This window comes from Mus caroli, chromosome 3, assembly GCF_900094665.2.
Source record: "Mus caroli chromosome 3, CAROLI_EIJ_v1.1, whole genome shotgun sequence".
NCBI classification, from domain to species: Eukaryota; Metazoa; Chordata; class Mammalia; order Rodentia; family Muridae; genus Mus; species Mus caroli.
In genome coordinates, this window is record NC_034572.1 from 93,475,271 (window position 1) to 93,491,982 (window position 16,712).

A 16,712-nucleotide genomic window follows, 5' to 3' on the forward strand; every position below is an offset into this window, starting at 1 on the left:
CATTCCTATCAAAGGTGTCCAGTCTCTCCAATGTCATTCTCATGGAACAGATTTGCTGCCAGAAAGATATTTGCTTTATGGGTTACCTTTCCTGGATAAGTAGTGAATGTGAGACTTGTGCAGAAAGGCTTGCACACATTTGCAAGATGGCTGTCTAAGGTCAGGGCATGGTCTATGGCCGTGAAATGGAGCAAAGCCAATTAGGCCATATGTGGATCAAGCTTGTGACCTTGACCTCATTAGCACCGTGGTCGGCTCGACTCTATTAACTATCCCCAGATGGTTAAGCTTAATGTAGCATTTTGTGTACAAGTACCCTAGAGCACACTCAGGGCAACCCACATTTTTGAACTGAGCACTTTTTAAATGTCTGGTCTGATTCAAACAAGCTTGGTGTCTTTCCTTTCTTCTTGGAGTTTGTGAGGAGAATGGCAAACTTTATTTTAGGCTAGTTGAAATTCAATACCTCTTTTGGGCTGTGCCCTCTCCTCCCTTCAGTTATGAGAGAAGCCGTAAAGTGCCACATCCTGACCTCACTTGTTTTGGCAAGTTTAACAAGCCATTGTGGTGGAAGCGAGGTATTGCCCAGAGGCCAGTAGACTTCATTTGGTATTTGCTCCTTATTCCACAGGGTCCTTCCTCTGACACACACGTTGACAGCCTGAGAAATTGCAGAAATTTTTGCTCAGTTTTATGCACTTAAAAAAAAGAAAGAAAGAAAGCTTTTGGTGGCCCTTTGTTTGGAAACTAGGGGCATGTTCATTTTATTTTATTATTTTTCTTGGGAAATTAATTTTCAGTGATAAATTTCAAATAAACTCAGTATTTATGCATAATGATAAAAGGTTAATTAAAATATAAAGCAGAGTCAGGTATGAACTGTTTGAGTGTATGAGTCAAGAGGTAGGTTAAATTTAAGCTAAGAATAGAGGCTATTTCAGCAATTCGGGTCTCCATCACAGTTTACAGTGATCATTTACAGAGAAATGATAATTAATCAACTCAGAGACTTAGTGGATACTGGGTTTTGATGTGCTTAAAATACCCAATGAGAAGACGCTCTAAGCTCCTACTCGAGTTTACTTCCCTCCTCTCTGTGCTCATGATCTTATTCATCTTCATAGGAGGATGTTTCCTGCCATGAGAGTGAAAATCACTGGCCTGGATCCACATCAGCAATACTATATAGCAATGGACATTGTTCCTGTGGACAATAAAAGATACAGGTAAGAACACTGGAATCTGGAGCTGGGAATATCACCAGTATCCCAAGGGAGTTCTTTAGACTTGTTAGGTGAATAAGGACAGAGGATACACTAATGGTCTGTGATCCCAGGCAGGAAACAGTAAAAAATAGAAAACCAGAGCCTAGTAAGTGTGTGCTCAGCTCCTCCCCATGTCTCTGGACAGAATGGGATTTTTCAGTGTCCCTAGAGGAGCAAATAGTAAGTGGCTTTTTCTTGAATCTGAAATTAACTGAGGTCATGTTAAAGTGGCGAACACATTGGATGATCTGTCTTGTGAAATGGAGCTGGAATTTAGTCTTTTCCTTTTTGAGAAGGAAGTAGACCAGTGTGATATATTTTAGTTGCACATCTGATATACAACTCTTGAAGAGATGGATAGGAAGAAATAGGAGGATGGGAAAGATCATAAGAAGAGAATCTTATCAGGGGAACAACTGTCCTTAATATGGGTGTGGATGAGTCTGATGAAAAAAAACTTTATCTCAGGTTTATCTGTTTATCCTCCAAGTCTCTTTGATGGCACATATATTACTATTATAAAACTTGTTCAGTGTCTTGAGACCCAAGTCAAATCAGTGGTGCACTTTTAAGATGTCTAACTGATGAGAATTTTGCTCCCGTCTGTGAGCTTGGATGGTGAATACGGATGGGGAAGAACTATAACACTATGAAGAGAGGCATGGTCTGTATGATAGGGGTAGGAGAGAAAACGCTTCTAGTAAGTTGAAAAGAATCAGCTTACTATTGGAATCTATATAATTCAGGCTGTTTGCCAGAGTTCAGGGCCCATGTAGTCCTTTAGAACTGAAACTTAGGGAGGTGCCAGATGTATGGGATGGGTCTAGAGGACCACTGGAAAATTGGTGAACTCTGGAAAGGGTAATTTGCTACCATTAACATCTCATGTGCAGGGACATTGAAGGAAAATGATGTGAACAATGAAAACTTTCCAAAGCAAGTTTGTTAAAATGAACACTAGTAATATTTGTTGGTGGTTCTCTGAGTGGTTACACTGATGCAGGAAGCCTTCCATTTTTTCAGAAATGCCTTGTAGAATTTGGATGGCTAGCAAGGAAATGGTTAACGGGTGAGAGGCTTGGAGGGTCCCTGCACATGGCTCCTTTCCATAGGACAATATGGAAGATGTTTTTAATAAGGAACAAAATGTTGAACAAGTGACTGAAGATGATATGGTTTGCATTTGAAAGGTGAAAGGTTGCAGTAAAACACCTTTTCTTTAGCTAGACACACGGACTCAAGATGCCTGTGTTCACACCTGGGTGCATGGCACAGAGAGCGACTCTGAGAATGTTCTCCTCACGAAAGTGGTAGCTTTGATCATTTCACCACAGCAGTTCTCTGTCATTTCCATCCCATCCTATTGTCCATTGCCATCTCAATTTTATTTCTCCCTGATTGTCCACCTTTCTGTTTTTCTCATTTATATTCCCTGTGTCATTCCTGTCATTTTGTTTCCCTGTCATCTCTCCATTTTTTCCTTGTCTCCCTTTCTGTATTTGTTTCTTGGGCCTTGATTCTTCTGAGCATCTGCCTCTAAATTATCTCCCTTTCTGTGTTTCAGATATGTGTATCATAGCTCTAAGTGGATGGTGGCTGGCAATGCTGACTCCCCGGTGCCTCCAAGGGTTTATATACACCCAGATTCCTTAGCTTCTGGAGACACCTGGATGAGACAGGTGGTTAGTTTTGACAAACTCAAGCTGACCAACAATGAACTGGATGATCAAGGACATGTGAGTTAAAGGACCCCACTCAACCCTGCATATCTCACCCTCATCCCTCACCTCCACATCCCTCACCCCTGCAACCCTCACCTCCACATCCCTCTTTCGCTTTTTGCTTTAGAGCTGATTAACCCCAGGCTCTTTCAAGCAGTTAAAATAACAATCTGTCTTCCATTTCAAGTAACTAAGCATAAATGACTTTTTTTTTCACTTAAATTTCATTTATTACAAATCTAACATTTAGGAAACACCTTCTATGCATCATCTTGTATTTATCAGATAAAGTCCTTTTTGCTCCAGGAACTCATAATCCAGTCAAGGAGGTAAGACAGGAACACAGGGCAGATTAAACACTGGCAAAAGAAACCACAACCTTCAATAGCATAACTCCCTACAATGCAATCCTGAAAAGGAAAAAAAAAAAAGAATGATAGTTTTTGCTGATTGGTTAATAAAGCTGTGATTTTACCAAAGAAGTCTTAAGCTGTTCTGATATAAATGAAAAGGCTGAGATTATTAATTTATCTCTGGCAATAAAACATGTACTGAGTTTTCAATCAATACCAGCAGCATTCTTGGTTACTGTTGCTATTTTCTTCAAGGAAATATGGTTTGAGTTGCTAAGATCACAGACATGTCATCTGCACTTCTGTGACATAAAGGAATGTCTATAAATTCAATGAGCATGAATAACTGTGGGAAGAATTTGAAGGCAGCATAAACACCTGCTGAAAACTTGAAGGCAGAGGGAAAGATGACACAGGGCAAAGGTTGAGAACTTTCAGTGGAGTGTTGTCCTAACATGAGAATGGGTGGTCGGTATTTTTCCAGTTAAACAAGTGAACCACATACAACATCCACGATGGGTGTGGCCTATCATATGTTTCCAGGTAATGCTACCCAGTGGTTTAGTTCTAGCCATACATGAATGCACCCATTTCTAGGCCTTTGTGCTCCCCACCCTTAATCCATCCTAGTCCTATAACGCTTCTGTTCTGTGATTTATTTTGCATGACAGTTTGAAAGACACAGGAACCTAAAAGTCATGCCCAGCCTAAACTTTCCTCTTTGCATTTCAGATTATTCTGCACTCCATGCATAAATACCAGCCTCGAGTCCACGTGATCCGCAAAGACTTCAGCAGTGATCTTTCACCCACCAAACCTGTGCCTGTGGGGGACGGGGTGAAAACATTCAACTTTCCTGAGACCGTGTTTACCACAGTCACAGCCTATCAGAACCAGCAGGTAAGAGGCCGTTGTGGTGAGCCTGCTGCCCCACAGCTTTTAGAGAAGATTTATTTTATTTCTGGCAAGGAATGCTTAGTTCTCAGTGACACAGAAAATCAGAATTAGAGACACCAGGTTTTTTTTTTTTTTTTTTTTTTTTTTTTTTTTTTTTTTTTAATTTTCTCTTATACATTACACCCCAACTGCAACCAATCTTCCTATCCCATCCCCTTTCCTCTCCTCTATGTCCACTCCTCCTCTGTTTTCCTTCAAAACAAAGGAACAAAAAACCAAACAGCAGGCCTCCCAGGGGTATGAGCAGAACTTGTTCTAGCAAGTTACAATAAAATGGCACAAACCTTTATATTAAGGCTGGATGAAGCAACCTAGTAGGAAGAAAATGCTCCCAAGAGCAGCAAAAGAAAGGTATCCCTCACTCCCACAGTTGGGAGTGCCACAAGGACACCAAGGTACACAGCCATAACTTATCTGCAGAGGACCTAGCTCAGATCCATTCAGGGTCCATGATTATTTTTTCAATCTCTGTGAGCCCCTATGAGATCTTAGTTGATTCTGTGGGCCATGTACTCTGGAGAGACCAGTATTATAGCACACATGAAACAGTGCTGACAGCGTGGTGATGACCAGTGACAGCTGGCATGGCCTACATTTAGCTCAGGAACAAACTACTTCATCAAGAGCACCTAGCCCCTATGTTGTCTTTATGTCTCCCTGCGTTCCTGGCCTTTTCCACATCCTGGCACGTCTCATTGTGCAGGTTTGATTCTTGTCTTTTCTTGTATCTGAGGATTTCTGTGTTTATCTCTCTTCCATGTGATCTCAAAGCCACCAGGCCTCTAAATTATAAGACACATGTCTTCCTTTCCAGACTCTGTGCACTTCCATGCAATCAACAGCCACACAGGGATCTTCTACATTTTGTTTCTGGTATATACACATTTATTCATTAAGTAGATAGAGGGAAGTTATTAGGTCTACTCTTTGTAGAGAAATAGAACTGTCTAATGGGATAGTTAACATGACTGGCATTCTTGCCAAGAGCTTTAGTTAGGAGAAAACATAAATACAGAATGGCAATAGAGTGCGATAATCCAACAACAAACACAGGGACAGAGAACTTCTGGATTTGTAGAATGAGAAAGCTTTCCTGGAAGTGTTGATGCATTTTCTAAGATGGTGACACACATAGGAACCAGCCACACTCACATAGAAGATAGGTGGATAGGAGACAGCAGAGGCAGCGATAAGGCATTACCTTCTTATTCTAAACATTACTCAGTTTGGCTTTTTGAAGAAGGTGGCTGAATGAATTTATAAATGATCTTACTTTATGAAGTTCTATAGAATGTACATCAAACCATTTTCATATCATATTTTATATCATCAAATTACCCCATTAGTAAAATACTTGGCAGTGAATGGATCCTTTGGTGAAACAAGATTTCAGTTTATTAAGCCTATGCATTAGCATCCTTTCACTTGGGATTGAGTGGAAGCCAAATGACCTTACTATGCTACTGCATCTGATGCTCTTTGAACTAGATGCTCCCTTTTGTGCTAAAAGCAATTTAGAAAACCACTGGATAATTATCAAGCACTTTCTCTGTACTAGCTAGCTGCTGATGGTGGGGTTTTGTAATCTATGTCTCATGTAGAAAGCTATCTCTAGCTTTTCTTGTCTACTGGTTAACATTCCTTAAAGGTTCCTTACTCTGTGAGGAGGTGAAACACTCTGACTGTCAGACAATGTTCCTAAGTTCAGATTTTCTTTGCAGGTGCCACATTTTACCTAAGGTAGGCGAAGATTGGGCACTATTTACATTACTGAATACGTTAAAGCTTCTTGAATAGCAAGGTTGCAGAGGCCAGAGTGGGCTGCACAGAAAGCTTCAGTAAAGTTTTCAAATTTTGACACAAGATATAGCAACAATATACACATGGCCTTTTGAAAAACTGGCATCTGAGGTTCATTGTGTTCCATAAGAGAGGTACTATGAGTCCAATTACTGTTTTAATTAGTGTTCTCTTCTTCTGAAGGTAAGGCTGTGGTCATGAGCATTTGAATTTCAGAAAATTCTTGGTAGAAAAATACAGAACATAGAACTATTTCATCCAGGGTGAGTTTTGAGGCCACAGAGTGGTTATCGCAACCCACCTGGAAGCCAGAAGCTTCCGTTTAAAGGGGGATTCAACACAGGTACCTGATATCTCTCTCACTGCTCCATTTTCTCCAGTAGAAGTGTCCACTGTCTGAGTACATTTCACTCAGATATATTCTGTCTGCACATGGGCTGGGCTGGGACAAGTGGTGTAGTTAAGAGCTCGAGATTCCATAGCAAGTACACCTATTTAACTATGATGGAAACACTGGCGAACTGTGTGACCTTCAACAGGTTTCTTAACTCCTTTCAGTTTGTGTGTACTGCATCCACAAATATGCCTGCATCATGGAGTTGTGTGGGGTAGGTAGAGAGTGTATATGAATCAGCCAACACTCCCATATGGCTGCGTGTAGAAAGATATGGAGAAAGTGGGGGATAGAGGCAATTTTAAAGAATAAATTGCTCATTAGGGAAAAGTATATTGCTGGGGATTGGACAAGGTGCCTTTGCTCATGAAGAGATTATGGTGAATAGGTTACTGCTTTGATCTCTGCCTTCGGTGCAAAGTTGATGAATTCATGATGTGATGATGTTCCTAATGGATGGGTCGCACTCGGTTCTGCTTGTCTTGAGATTGAAGTAACAGCTTTTGCCTTTTGAACAAGTCCCCAGTTGCTGCATAAATCAAACAGAATGATTGTTTAATATTCCCTTTGGCTGTGTAGATGTGATTTAATATAACACAGCACCTTCTAATAAAACAAAACAACCTGAGGTTTTTCCCATTGGGTGTCATGAAGTTTGCATCCTATAGATCAGGACCAGTTGGCTACATAGCAGGAATTTTCAGGCATTTCCTGAAGATTCTGGAGAACAGAAATTGTTCTTTTGTAAGATGTATCTTTCTATTGCTATGTTCTTATTACTCTCTATGTTCTGTAATGAGAACAGTTAATATCTTCTGATGAAGCTTTTTATTATGAGTTTTTTAAAAGGAAATGGTTAAGATGCCAGAGTAGAGGAAAACCAGTAGCATGCCTTCAGTGTGCTCAGAAACATGTTTGGAGGAACAGAGTGAAGGAAGCCCAGTGGAAGGAACGGAACTTAGGATTAGCAGGTCTTTCTAATGAAGAGCCCTGTCCTGCAGCATAGACAGAAACAGACCAGATATCTAGAAGGCTGGATCAGAGTCTTACATCTCTATGAGCAACTAACTCACTTTGAGAAAGCAACTTTCTTGGTTTAGACATCAATTTCTCCTAGCAAGTGAGTCATGGAATTATTATTTATTCCTCCATTTACTCACAAAGTGTATTGAAAGCAATATCCTCTTAATAACCCGAGGCAGCCTAGCATGAATGTTCGGAACATTTTACAAGATTCTTGTAATATTCCAGATTGTATTTTTTAGCAAGTCCATTCTTGAGAGGTAAGGACTTTGTATTTTTCTTTTAACAAAGAAAACATCCTAAATTCTTCTATCCATCTTTAACTCATTAAGGCAGTATCCTTGGTGACTTGTTTTCAGTTTCTCAACTAGACATCAGAATCTCCTCAAAACATTCCTTTTGATGCTGTTGCTTCTAATAACAGATTTCCCTCTTTCTGATCTCATGCTGCTCTTGTTCTGCCCTGGCCTCCCTGCTCCCTGGCTCTGAAGTCAGCTTCCCCTTTGGGTTTCTTAGATCCAAATCTGCATGTGTCCCCAGCTGTTTCACAGTATCACTAGAGGGATCTTGTTGAAGCACAATGCCAACTCCATCATTTATCTGTCACCAATTCTCAGTGATGCCTCAGGGCCTTTGATGGCCAATCACTGGCTTCATTTCTTGGCCCACTTTCTGTTATTCCCATCATATACTTGCAAGAGTGCAAGGATCTCACTGAAGTTTTATTGCTGAACTTGTACTGCCTTGCTCTTACAGGTAGGTTCCCAGGAATGGTCTCCTCCTTCCACCTTCTCTGTCTGTGTTCCTTTCAAGTTCAGTGAAAATATTAACCTCCACCTGTGTAGCCTTCTTTCCTGGTTGCAAATGAGCTCAGCCTTCATGGTCCTCCTGGAACACTGTACTGCTTTCATGACCTCTCACCACATTAGGGCTTTAGTATGACTGTATCTAATCTTCCTCATGTTTGATGGTACTTTTGAGAACATTTAAACAGATCATGTGATGTGGTAGAAGTTGCCAATTGAAAGTTCAGAGGCATGAGTGAGTTCTGAACTCTGCAGCTGGTAGACTGTTCTGCTTTGGCAAGTCACTGTTCTGCAGTGCTCTTATTTGGAAATTGATGTTTGAGTCTGAATCAGAATCAGCATTCTGTAGTTTATTGAAAAAAAAAAACCAACCACAACTACAAACATTCACTTAGGCTGTTGATGCAAAGTATTATTTATTTTATGAAATATTGATACTAGTAGAATATAGGTATTAATTTCTACAGTTGGTATAATAAAAAATCAGGACATAAATGTTGATTTCTCAAATGTTGGAGGAGGGACTAGACCAGCTTATGAAATTCTAAAGCCTAGACACCATGAATTAGGATGAAGGATGCTTCCATAATTTTAAAACATTTACATCTGACTGGTGGCATGGATTTGGACATGTGTTTTACCAGTGACTACATCCCTAAGAGCATTAGCTATCATGACTGTGCTATTGGTTTCTTTATACACCCATGACCGTGTTTCTTTCATGATGAAGTGTGAATTAAACATTCTCATGTTCATGCAGCATTTATGTATTCTTCCACCTTTCCCTTCCTTCTTCATACTTGTCTTCCCAATGAACAGACTTTCAGAGTTCCTACCACACTGAAGTAATTATTGCTAATATTTGAGAGAGAAAGTACACCATGCCCAGAATCTGATCACAGAGAGTATATGTTGGTAGACTGGGAATGAAGGTGACTGAATACTCTATCCATTTTCCCGGAAGATACTGATACCAGCACATGCCGGTGGAGTTATCAGGAAGTTTCCATTGTGGTCTTTGCCTTCTCTGAGGGCAAAGGCTGCTGAAGCTTGGTTTTCTTTTCCAAGCAGAGAACTAGATTCCAAAAAGACACAGCCATGCTCTCCCCATGAAACAGCTTTCTTCTTGGGGAGATTTGGCTACACAGAGCAGAAAGGATGATTGAAAGCACTGCCAGATTGGTGGAAGAAAATCCACAGGACTCTGAGCCACTTCCTATTATCCCACACGCCCAGCCAGCTTTTCTCTAATTTGCAATTAGACCAATGCAGATATTTTTGAACATATTAGTTTAAGTAGGTTTTTTTTGTTTGTTTTTTTCCATTCTTTTTTTTTAAAAGACAATTTATTTTTATTTTATATACATCGGTAATTTCACTGCATGTATGTCTGTGTGAGGCTGTCAGATCCCCTGGAACAGGAGTTACAGACAGTTGTGAGCTGCCATGTGGGTGCTGGGAAATGAACCCAGGTCTTCTGGAAGAGTAGCCAGTGCTCTTGACCACGAAGCTATCTCTTCAACCCTCTTCCTCCCATTCTTGATTGAAAATTTTCTAATCTGTATGATTAAAATTAAGTAAGAACAGCCAAGCACTGAAATAAAGGGGTCACTTAGCCTGTATTCTCTCTGATTCTACTGGTCTTCAGGACTCATCTTCTCATGCCTGAGCTACTCCTGTCCATGCTATAGATTGTGAGGTAGACTGAAATTAACCGCCTTTGTGCTACCAGGCAAACAAAACAAACAAAACAAAAATGCAGAGGCAATGATCAAAATTTAACAGTGACAAGCCCACAGACACTCCATTTTGTTCCTATCTTCCATACCTCTGACTGAACAATGTGAAGGTTAGGAAGGCTTTGATGGCCTTCACATTTTCTATGTCTTCTCCTTACCATGAGCTAGTGTTTGAACATGATTGCTCATGAACAAGAAGGGTACAAAAACTTAATAATTGACCTTGTCTTAGCTGGATAGACACTCATAATCTTTGTGATGCAGAAGTGAATGCAAGCAGATCTGAGGGTCATGGAAGGGGTTGGTGAAGAATTGCTCAACCTTGTCTTTGCTTTGGATTGGTTATCTTGGTTCCCACACAATCATCTATTCATTCATTCTTCATTTAACAGAAAACAAATGCATGACATTCTAGGTTCTCCTTAATGAAACAGTACTTAAAGTTGATGTGAACCCTACCTGTTACACAGAGGAAGAAATGGTAACTATGGAAATAGGAAATATTTGGATTAAGGGGAAAGGTGGGTTAAGGGCATTTTAAGATGAAGATACCAACAGAGGCAGGGGAATTGTCTTCTGCACACAAATTGTTATATTGAGATTTAGTATGAAGTCAGCTCTGTGAGGGCCTCTCAAGAGAAGGGCTTGAAGCCCAGCATCATAGACTGCAGCTCAGTTTGGCTAGAGCCCGTGGAATATGCTAGCATTGGAGCCTGGGCTAGGCCAGAGCATGTTGGCCCTGCAAGTCTGATCAAGGAAGTTGGATTGAATTCTGTACAGGGGTAGTCATTGAAAAACTAGCACACTTTAGGAATGTGTAAAGACAGATCATTGGAGTTGCTTAGACTGGATAGGCGGTAGAAGGAAGGAGATCACTTCTAAGACCATTTAGAATAGTTTAGTCAAGAACCTGGCCTGTGACTGGGAGGTGAGAAGACACATTCGAGTCTCACTGGTAAAACCATATGACCTGGAGTTGAAATTCACTCAAATGTTCTCTCATTTCCCTCTCCACATTTTATACATACATACATACATACATACATACATACGCACACACACACATATAAATTTTGTGTAGTTGGTTTCCTTAAAAGGCCTTGCCCTATAATGGAGTAGGGCAGGGCAATAGATACCTTTGCATTTCTATTTTGACTTTATATCTCTTAGCATAACTTGATTTGATTTGGGTACACAGGTTGGTTTTCTTTTCCCCCACTGGACTTTGGGCCTCTGGTTTTATGGTGCACACACAGGGGTGAAAATGGAAGATTTATGTGTTCTTATGGCTGCTTGTGGGTTCTTATATGTTCTCAGGGCTCACTGTAGTGCTGTAAAGTATCTGTTGGGTCTGATGTTAGGCCCCTGGTGTAATACACAATGAAGAAGACGCTAAAGTGAGGCTTTGTTTTCTTGCCTCTTGGGTCTCCTTGTTAGCCCATCATTCTTCCAGGTCTCATCCAAATCCTCTATTTAGCTCCCGATGAGTCTGTAGCATGTCTGTGTAATTGTCAGCCACTCCACAAACATACAACATACACACATGCATGCATATATAGATACATTCATACATACACACATGCAGAGTCTCCTGACCATGTCCCATGTTTCAATTTGAATGGGAAAACCTAGGCCCGGGAAATCCAACTCTTTGCTTACCCTTTGTCTCCACTGGGGAAAGAAAAAGATGATTCTTAACTTTCACTTGATGAACATTCACCTTCCACTCACCTTTGTCCTCCAGAGGACAGCAAGCCTAATGGCCCATATTAAAAATTAAATTGTACACATCCTTCAAGGACTGCTCTTCCTACTATCTATCTCTAAGGGGAGGACTCAGAGTCTTTCAATTTGCTGATTCTTCTGAGTTTTTAGGCTAAGTTGCTTTTGTTGTGGATCTAATTATAATTTGACTTATGTTGTTACCACTGCGCATGTCTGCCTTTTGTTCTTCTAGATTATGAACTTTTTGAGAGCAAAGAGGTGACACAGTCACATGCTGAGTGCCCACCAAGCCTGTCACCTGTGTCACCTGTCACCTTTAGCATACAAAAAATACTTGGTAAATAATGATCGTCAAAGCCACACTCTTCATAAATCTCTCTAAGCCTTCCATAAAAACTGTCGGAACATGTACAGGGGTGCTATTTTACCAACATCTTTGGCCCCTTTCTATTAAATTTCCATACAAATCCTGTGGCCTGGGCTGTGGAAATCACATTCTCAGCTATTTCTCCCAGGCCATGAACTAGAATGTTATATTTACAGGGGTCTGTGGAGGCACCCCAAACACAGCAGTGCAACTGTATCTCAGAAACCACTATCATAAATGAGTTGGACAGGATAAGCCAACTTGAAAGAGAAAATAAAATATTATAACCCCAACTTGAAAAGAAAATATGGTGTGTGGTTTATTGCGGTGGGTTATGGGGGGAAGAAAGAACCGATTTTAAGTCAAACGCAGAAAAGCAGTGACACTCTTTAAATTCAATACAGTATTCACATGGCAGACACTGGACTTCAGAAAGCCAAACCTTTAGGCTCCTGCTCTGGTCTATAAAATAGATGTAAAATTGCCTTTGCTACATTATTAGTGCACCATTCTAGAGACAAGGAATGTTTAGGGAGGAAAATAACCTTGAAGCCAGCGTGGAGCTTTCAAGTTAGAGTCTGTTTGTGAGAATCTCACATTGCATTTTAAAGACGTTTTAAAGGCTCTGGCTTTGGGAAATTCCACTCTGACGAGGTGAGAAGGAAGGACTAAGAAAGGTCTGCAACAGAGGCACCAACTTTCATTGTCTTAGTGAGAATAGGTTTTGCTGTTAGCAGAAATCTGAGTCTTCCCTTAAACAATGGGATTTTTGAATTTCTAGACTTGCTTTACACTGAGTGCCATTAGTTCGTTTGAGCTCCCAGCCCTTCAGTTCTGTAATAACAAATTTGGAAGATGTGCCTTTTGCTACAGGGGACTTGGAGATTCTTGAATAAATCACTTATTTCTCTTTCTTTGAATCAACACTATTGCAGAGTATGCAAGCGTTTTCTGGGAACTGGGAGCCAAGGGCCACCAGTGAGAGATGGGAAAATTAATTTCATAAAACATTTTCATATTAAAGTGAAATTACAAAATTTCAAATGAACTTGAAAACTCTGAGGGATCAGCAGATTGAAAGGCTCTATGTTTTTACCTTAGAGATTGTAGGAGAGCCAGATCTTGAAGGATTTGTATAAGTAAAATTTTAAAATATCATCTGGAAGCCTGAGGGTCTATGGCTTCAGTGGAGCAAGTCATTTACATCTGGTTCAGACACAAAGGTATCAAAATGCCTCCCGTGACCAAGGCTGGAAGCAGAAACACTAGGACTCATATGGAACCTGTTGTTTAGGCATTTTCTAGTCTAGAAGCACGAGGATGATATATTCCGCGGTACTAGAATTTACTGGGACTAACATAGAATGCAATGGAGGGGTCTGAGGTACTAAGAGGTGGTTAAAAATGAACGGTCTCTGAGGACCTGGCCAAGAGGTGTATGGGTGGCTTTCCCCACCCTGCTCCTCTTTACTCCTTCTGATTTGCTGATGAGTCTTGGAGACCAAATGAGATGCATTTCATGTGGCTCCGTTCAGTTTTATATTTGAGGAACCTTACCACTTCTGGTGAAAAATGAGCAGATTTTTGTGAAGTTTCTAAAAACATTTCAGGTCATTAAATGAGCAATTTCTGGTTGCAGGAAAGGCACATATTATGCTGAATGGGAAGTGCAGCTAATTATTTGGCTCCCATAGCCTGAAGCTGATTGTCTGTTGGTAGTTTACTGGGCTGAACTGATGAATGTAACCATCTCTCCATCACTCATTCATTTACACAATGTGCATTCAACAAGTATTCCTGTGTGTCACCAACGGACCATACCACCATTCAATTTTCTTTTACTGTGTTTGTCTACACACAAAGTTTGTTACTAGTAGAAGTGAGATCACAGTCACACACAGAAACCTTGGATGTCAAAAGGAAGCAAGTTACACATCTGGGTGCCAGGCCTGAGCCTTATGTCAAGCTGAAATTTAAATCTCTAGCTAAAAGGAAACGGAATAAAAACAACAGCTGTTATTAATAGAGTGAGTTTTTGTTAATTTTCTAAGAGTAACACGAAAGGAAATCAGCTAATATGAAAACAATTGATATTTATTTGTTTATTTCCAGATCACCAGATTAAAAATTGACCGAAACCCTTTTGCTAAAGGATTCAGAGATTCTGGCAGAAACAGGTAAGAATATCGGGATGAGAAACTTACTGGCTACTTGATAAAATTCCTTTCCCCAGATCTCATTGGTGGCCCTTGCGCTCCCGATTCCCAAAGAATGCTTGTAACTCTGCAACTGCACGGACTCAGAAATGGATGGCTTATCCAAGAATCCCCAAGTCCCACCCCAGAAAAGGCTCATCTTCCAATATTTTTGTCACACAACCTAAAATGCTGTAACAAATCTTACAGAGTGTTTTGCCCTTTGCACTGTGCTCTGTGATTCAGACCATATAAGGCACAAGCCACACGGTCATTTATTGTTAGCAGTGGACTGGTGTGTTTTTCTGGTATCTGAAGGAGTGGGCTATAGTGGTGTCTTACGTGCTTTACATTTCTGAAAAGTAGAAGATTTCAGAAAATTACTACCTTTATGAGCTGAATTTGTAAAAATAAGTGTAATAATTTTACTCCTGGGAAATAGTCCTCCAAGACATGTACATTTCTGACTTTATAAAGGGAGTTGTTTCTAGAATACTACCTTTCTGTTTTCCTTTTTTCAGAAATAAATTTTCTACTTTTTGAGATTATAATTATAACATTTTTTCTATTATTTTTCACTCTCCAAATCATCCTATGTACTCTGCCCTTGCTCTCTTTAAAATTCATGCCCCCTTTTCTTTAATTGTTGTTGTGTGTGTTTATATTCCTAAATATACAAATACAACCTGCTCAGTTTGTACAATGGTACTTGTATGGATCGATCCTTTAATGGCTGACCATTTGGTACTAGATAACCCACTGGTGTGCTCTTCACTTGGGATAGAGACTATTTCTCCTTCTTTCAGCATTCCTTGGTGCCTGTAGTTCTTGATTGAGGGTTGTGAGCTTTTCCTTTTCCACATTAGGTTGCTTATTATGTTGTCCTTATTCAGGTCATGTTTAGGTAGCCATGTTGGTGAGATTTCATGTGTGTGTAGCTTCTCTGATATCTCTAGGAGACACCCTCTTCCAGAAACCTTCCTGTTCTTCTGGCTCTTAGAATCTTTCCCTCCCTGTTTCTCAAACGGATCCCTTGGGTGCGGGAGTAGGGTTGTTAGATGTACCAGCTGGGGCTTTGCTTCACAACTCTATCTTTTGACTGGTTGTGGTTTTCTGCAGTAGTCTCACTCTGTTGGAGCAAAGAGAAGTTTCAGTAATGAGGGGGAATACCACCTTTCTTCATTACCTGCACCATTGGTTCCAGAAGTTGCCAGATGGTCAAAGGAACATTGTCTGCCATCATCAAATGTCTTCAAGGCTGTACTCATTTTCTGGCTGATAATGCTTTCTTCTAAATGCTTTCCTACATGACATTCAAATCTATGGCAAGTTTCCTAACTTGCCAGACATGCCCATGATTTCCAATTAGGCAGTCTCATCAGATACAGGCAAAAGAGACTGAGCGAGTGTGATGGGTATGTCTGGCATAACACAGGCATTGCAATGCGATTGACTTTCAGCAGACATCAGGCTTCTTTCATAATCTGCAAGGACCCTTTTACATCTGGACAACAGATTGTCAGGAATTATCTTTGGTATTCTCTCTACAGCAGTTTTTGGATAAATCAACAATTTATATTTAGAACTACTCCGTGAAATATGTGATACATTATCCAATCAAGCACCACAGACCAGTGTTTCAGCATGAACAGACCCCATGCATGATGGCATCTACCTTATAGTTAAGGTGTGCAGAGGGCATATGTCTAGATTTGAGGAAGGACATTCTATGATGTCTCCACAATGACTAATCTGACTAATGACATTCCCCACTGAGTTCTAGAATGCTCCATCATTAACTGATACCTAGACCATGTTACTTAATGTTATCTAAACACTGGAAAATTGAGCAAATTTTATATTATGCAATGGAGGTGACCTTATGGATTTTGAGCTAAACAAAATTTATAGATACCTAAATGTATGTTGAATATACATCAAGAATTTAGTAAAAAAGTGCTTTCCTAAAGTACTTTGTGAATGAAATAATCACTGTGTGGGGTTTGTAACATACATGTATGGTATAGTGAAGTGTATACTAGGAGCCCATAGACCCTGAAGGCCGTCTATGAACTCCAAGCTATGGGCTTTGAAAACCCTTGCCATAAATACAAAGCCTGGAATTCATGGATGGCCTTTAGGGTCTGTGGGACCCTAGTGTGTAAGTGTAACTGTGTACATGAACAGCTGAACATTATTATTAATTTTTGGATAAGCCTGTAGTGTTTTGTATATCTTTGAAAGGTCCACCTCCCAAGATAAGAATTTCTGCTCTATACCTAAATATGTTTCCAGGGCCAAGTGTGGTCATATTATTTATTCAGCTATTCATTTCTTTTGGGGGGAGATGAGGCTCTGTAGTAGTAT

At 40.2% G+C, this 16,712-nt stretch overlaps 1 protein-coding gene across 1 annotated transcript in view; it reads left to right on the forward strand.

Moving 5' to 3' along the window:
* Tbx15 (T-box transcription factor 15) overlaps positions 1-16,712 on the forward strand; it is a 113,557-nt gene that overhangs the window by 71,537 nt on the left and 25,308 nt on the right. The window contains exons 3-6 of the mRNA XM_029475302.1: positions 1,125-1,226; positions 2,830-3,001; positions 4,072-4,239; positions 14,263-14,327. Coding sequence (XP_029331162.1) covers positions 1,125-1,226; positions 2,830-3,001; positions 4,072-4,239; positions 14,263-14,327 — 507 coding nt within the window. The remainder of the gene's footprint in view (positions 1-1,124; positions 1,227-2,829; positions 3,002-4,071; positions 4,240-14,262; positions 14,328-16,712) is intronic.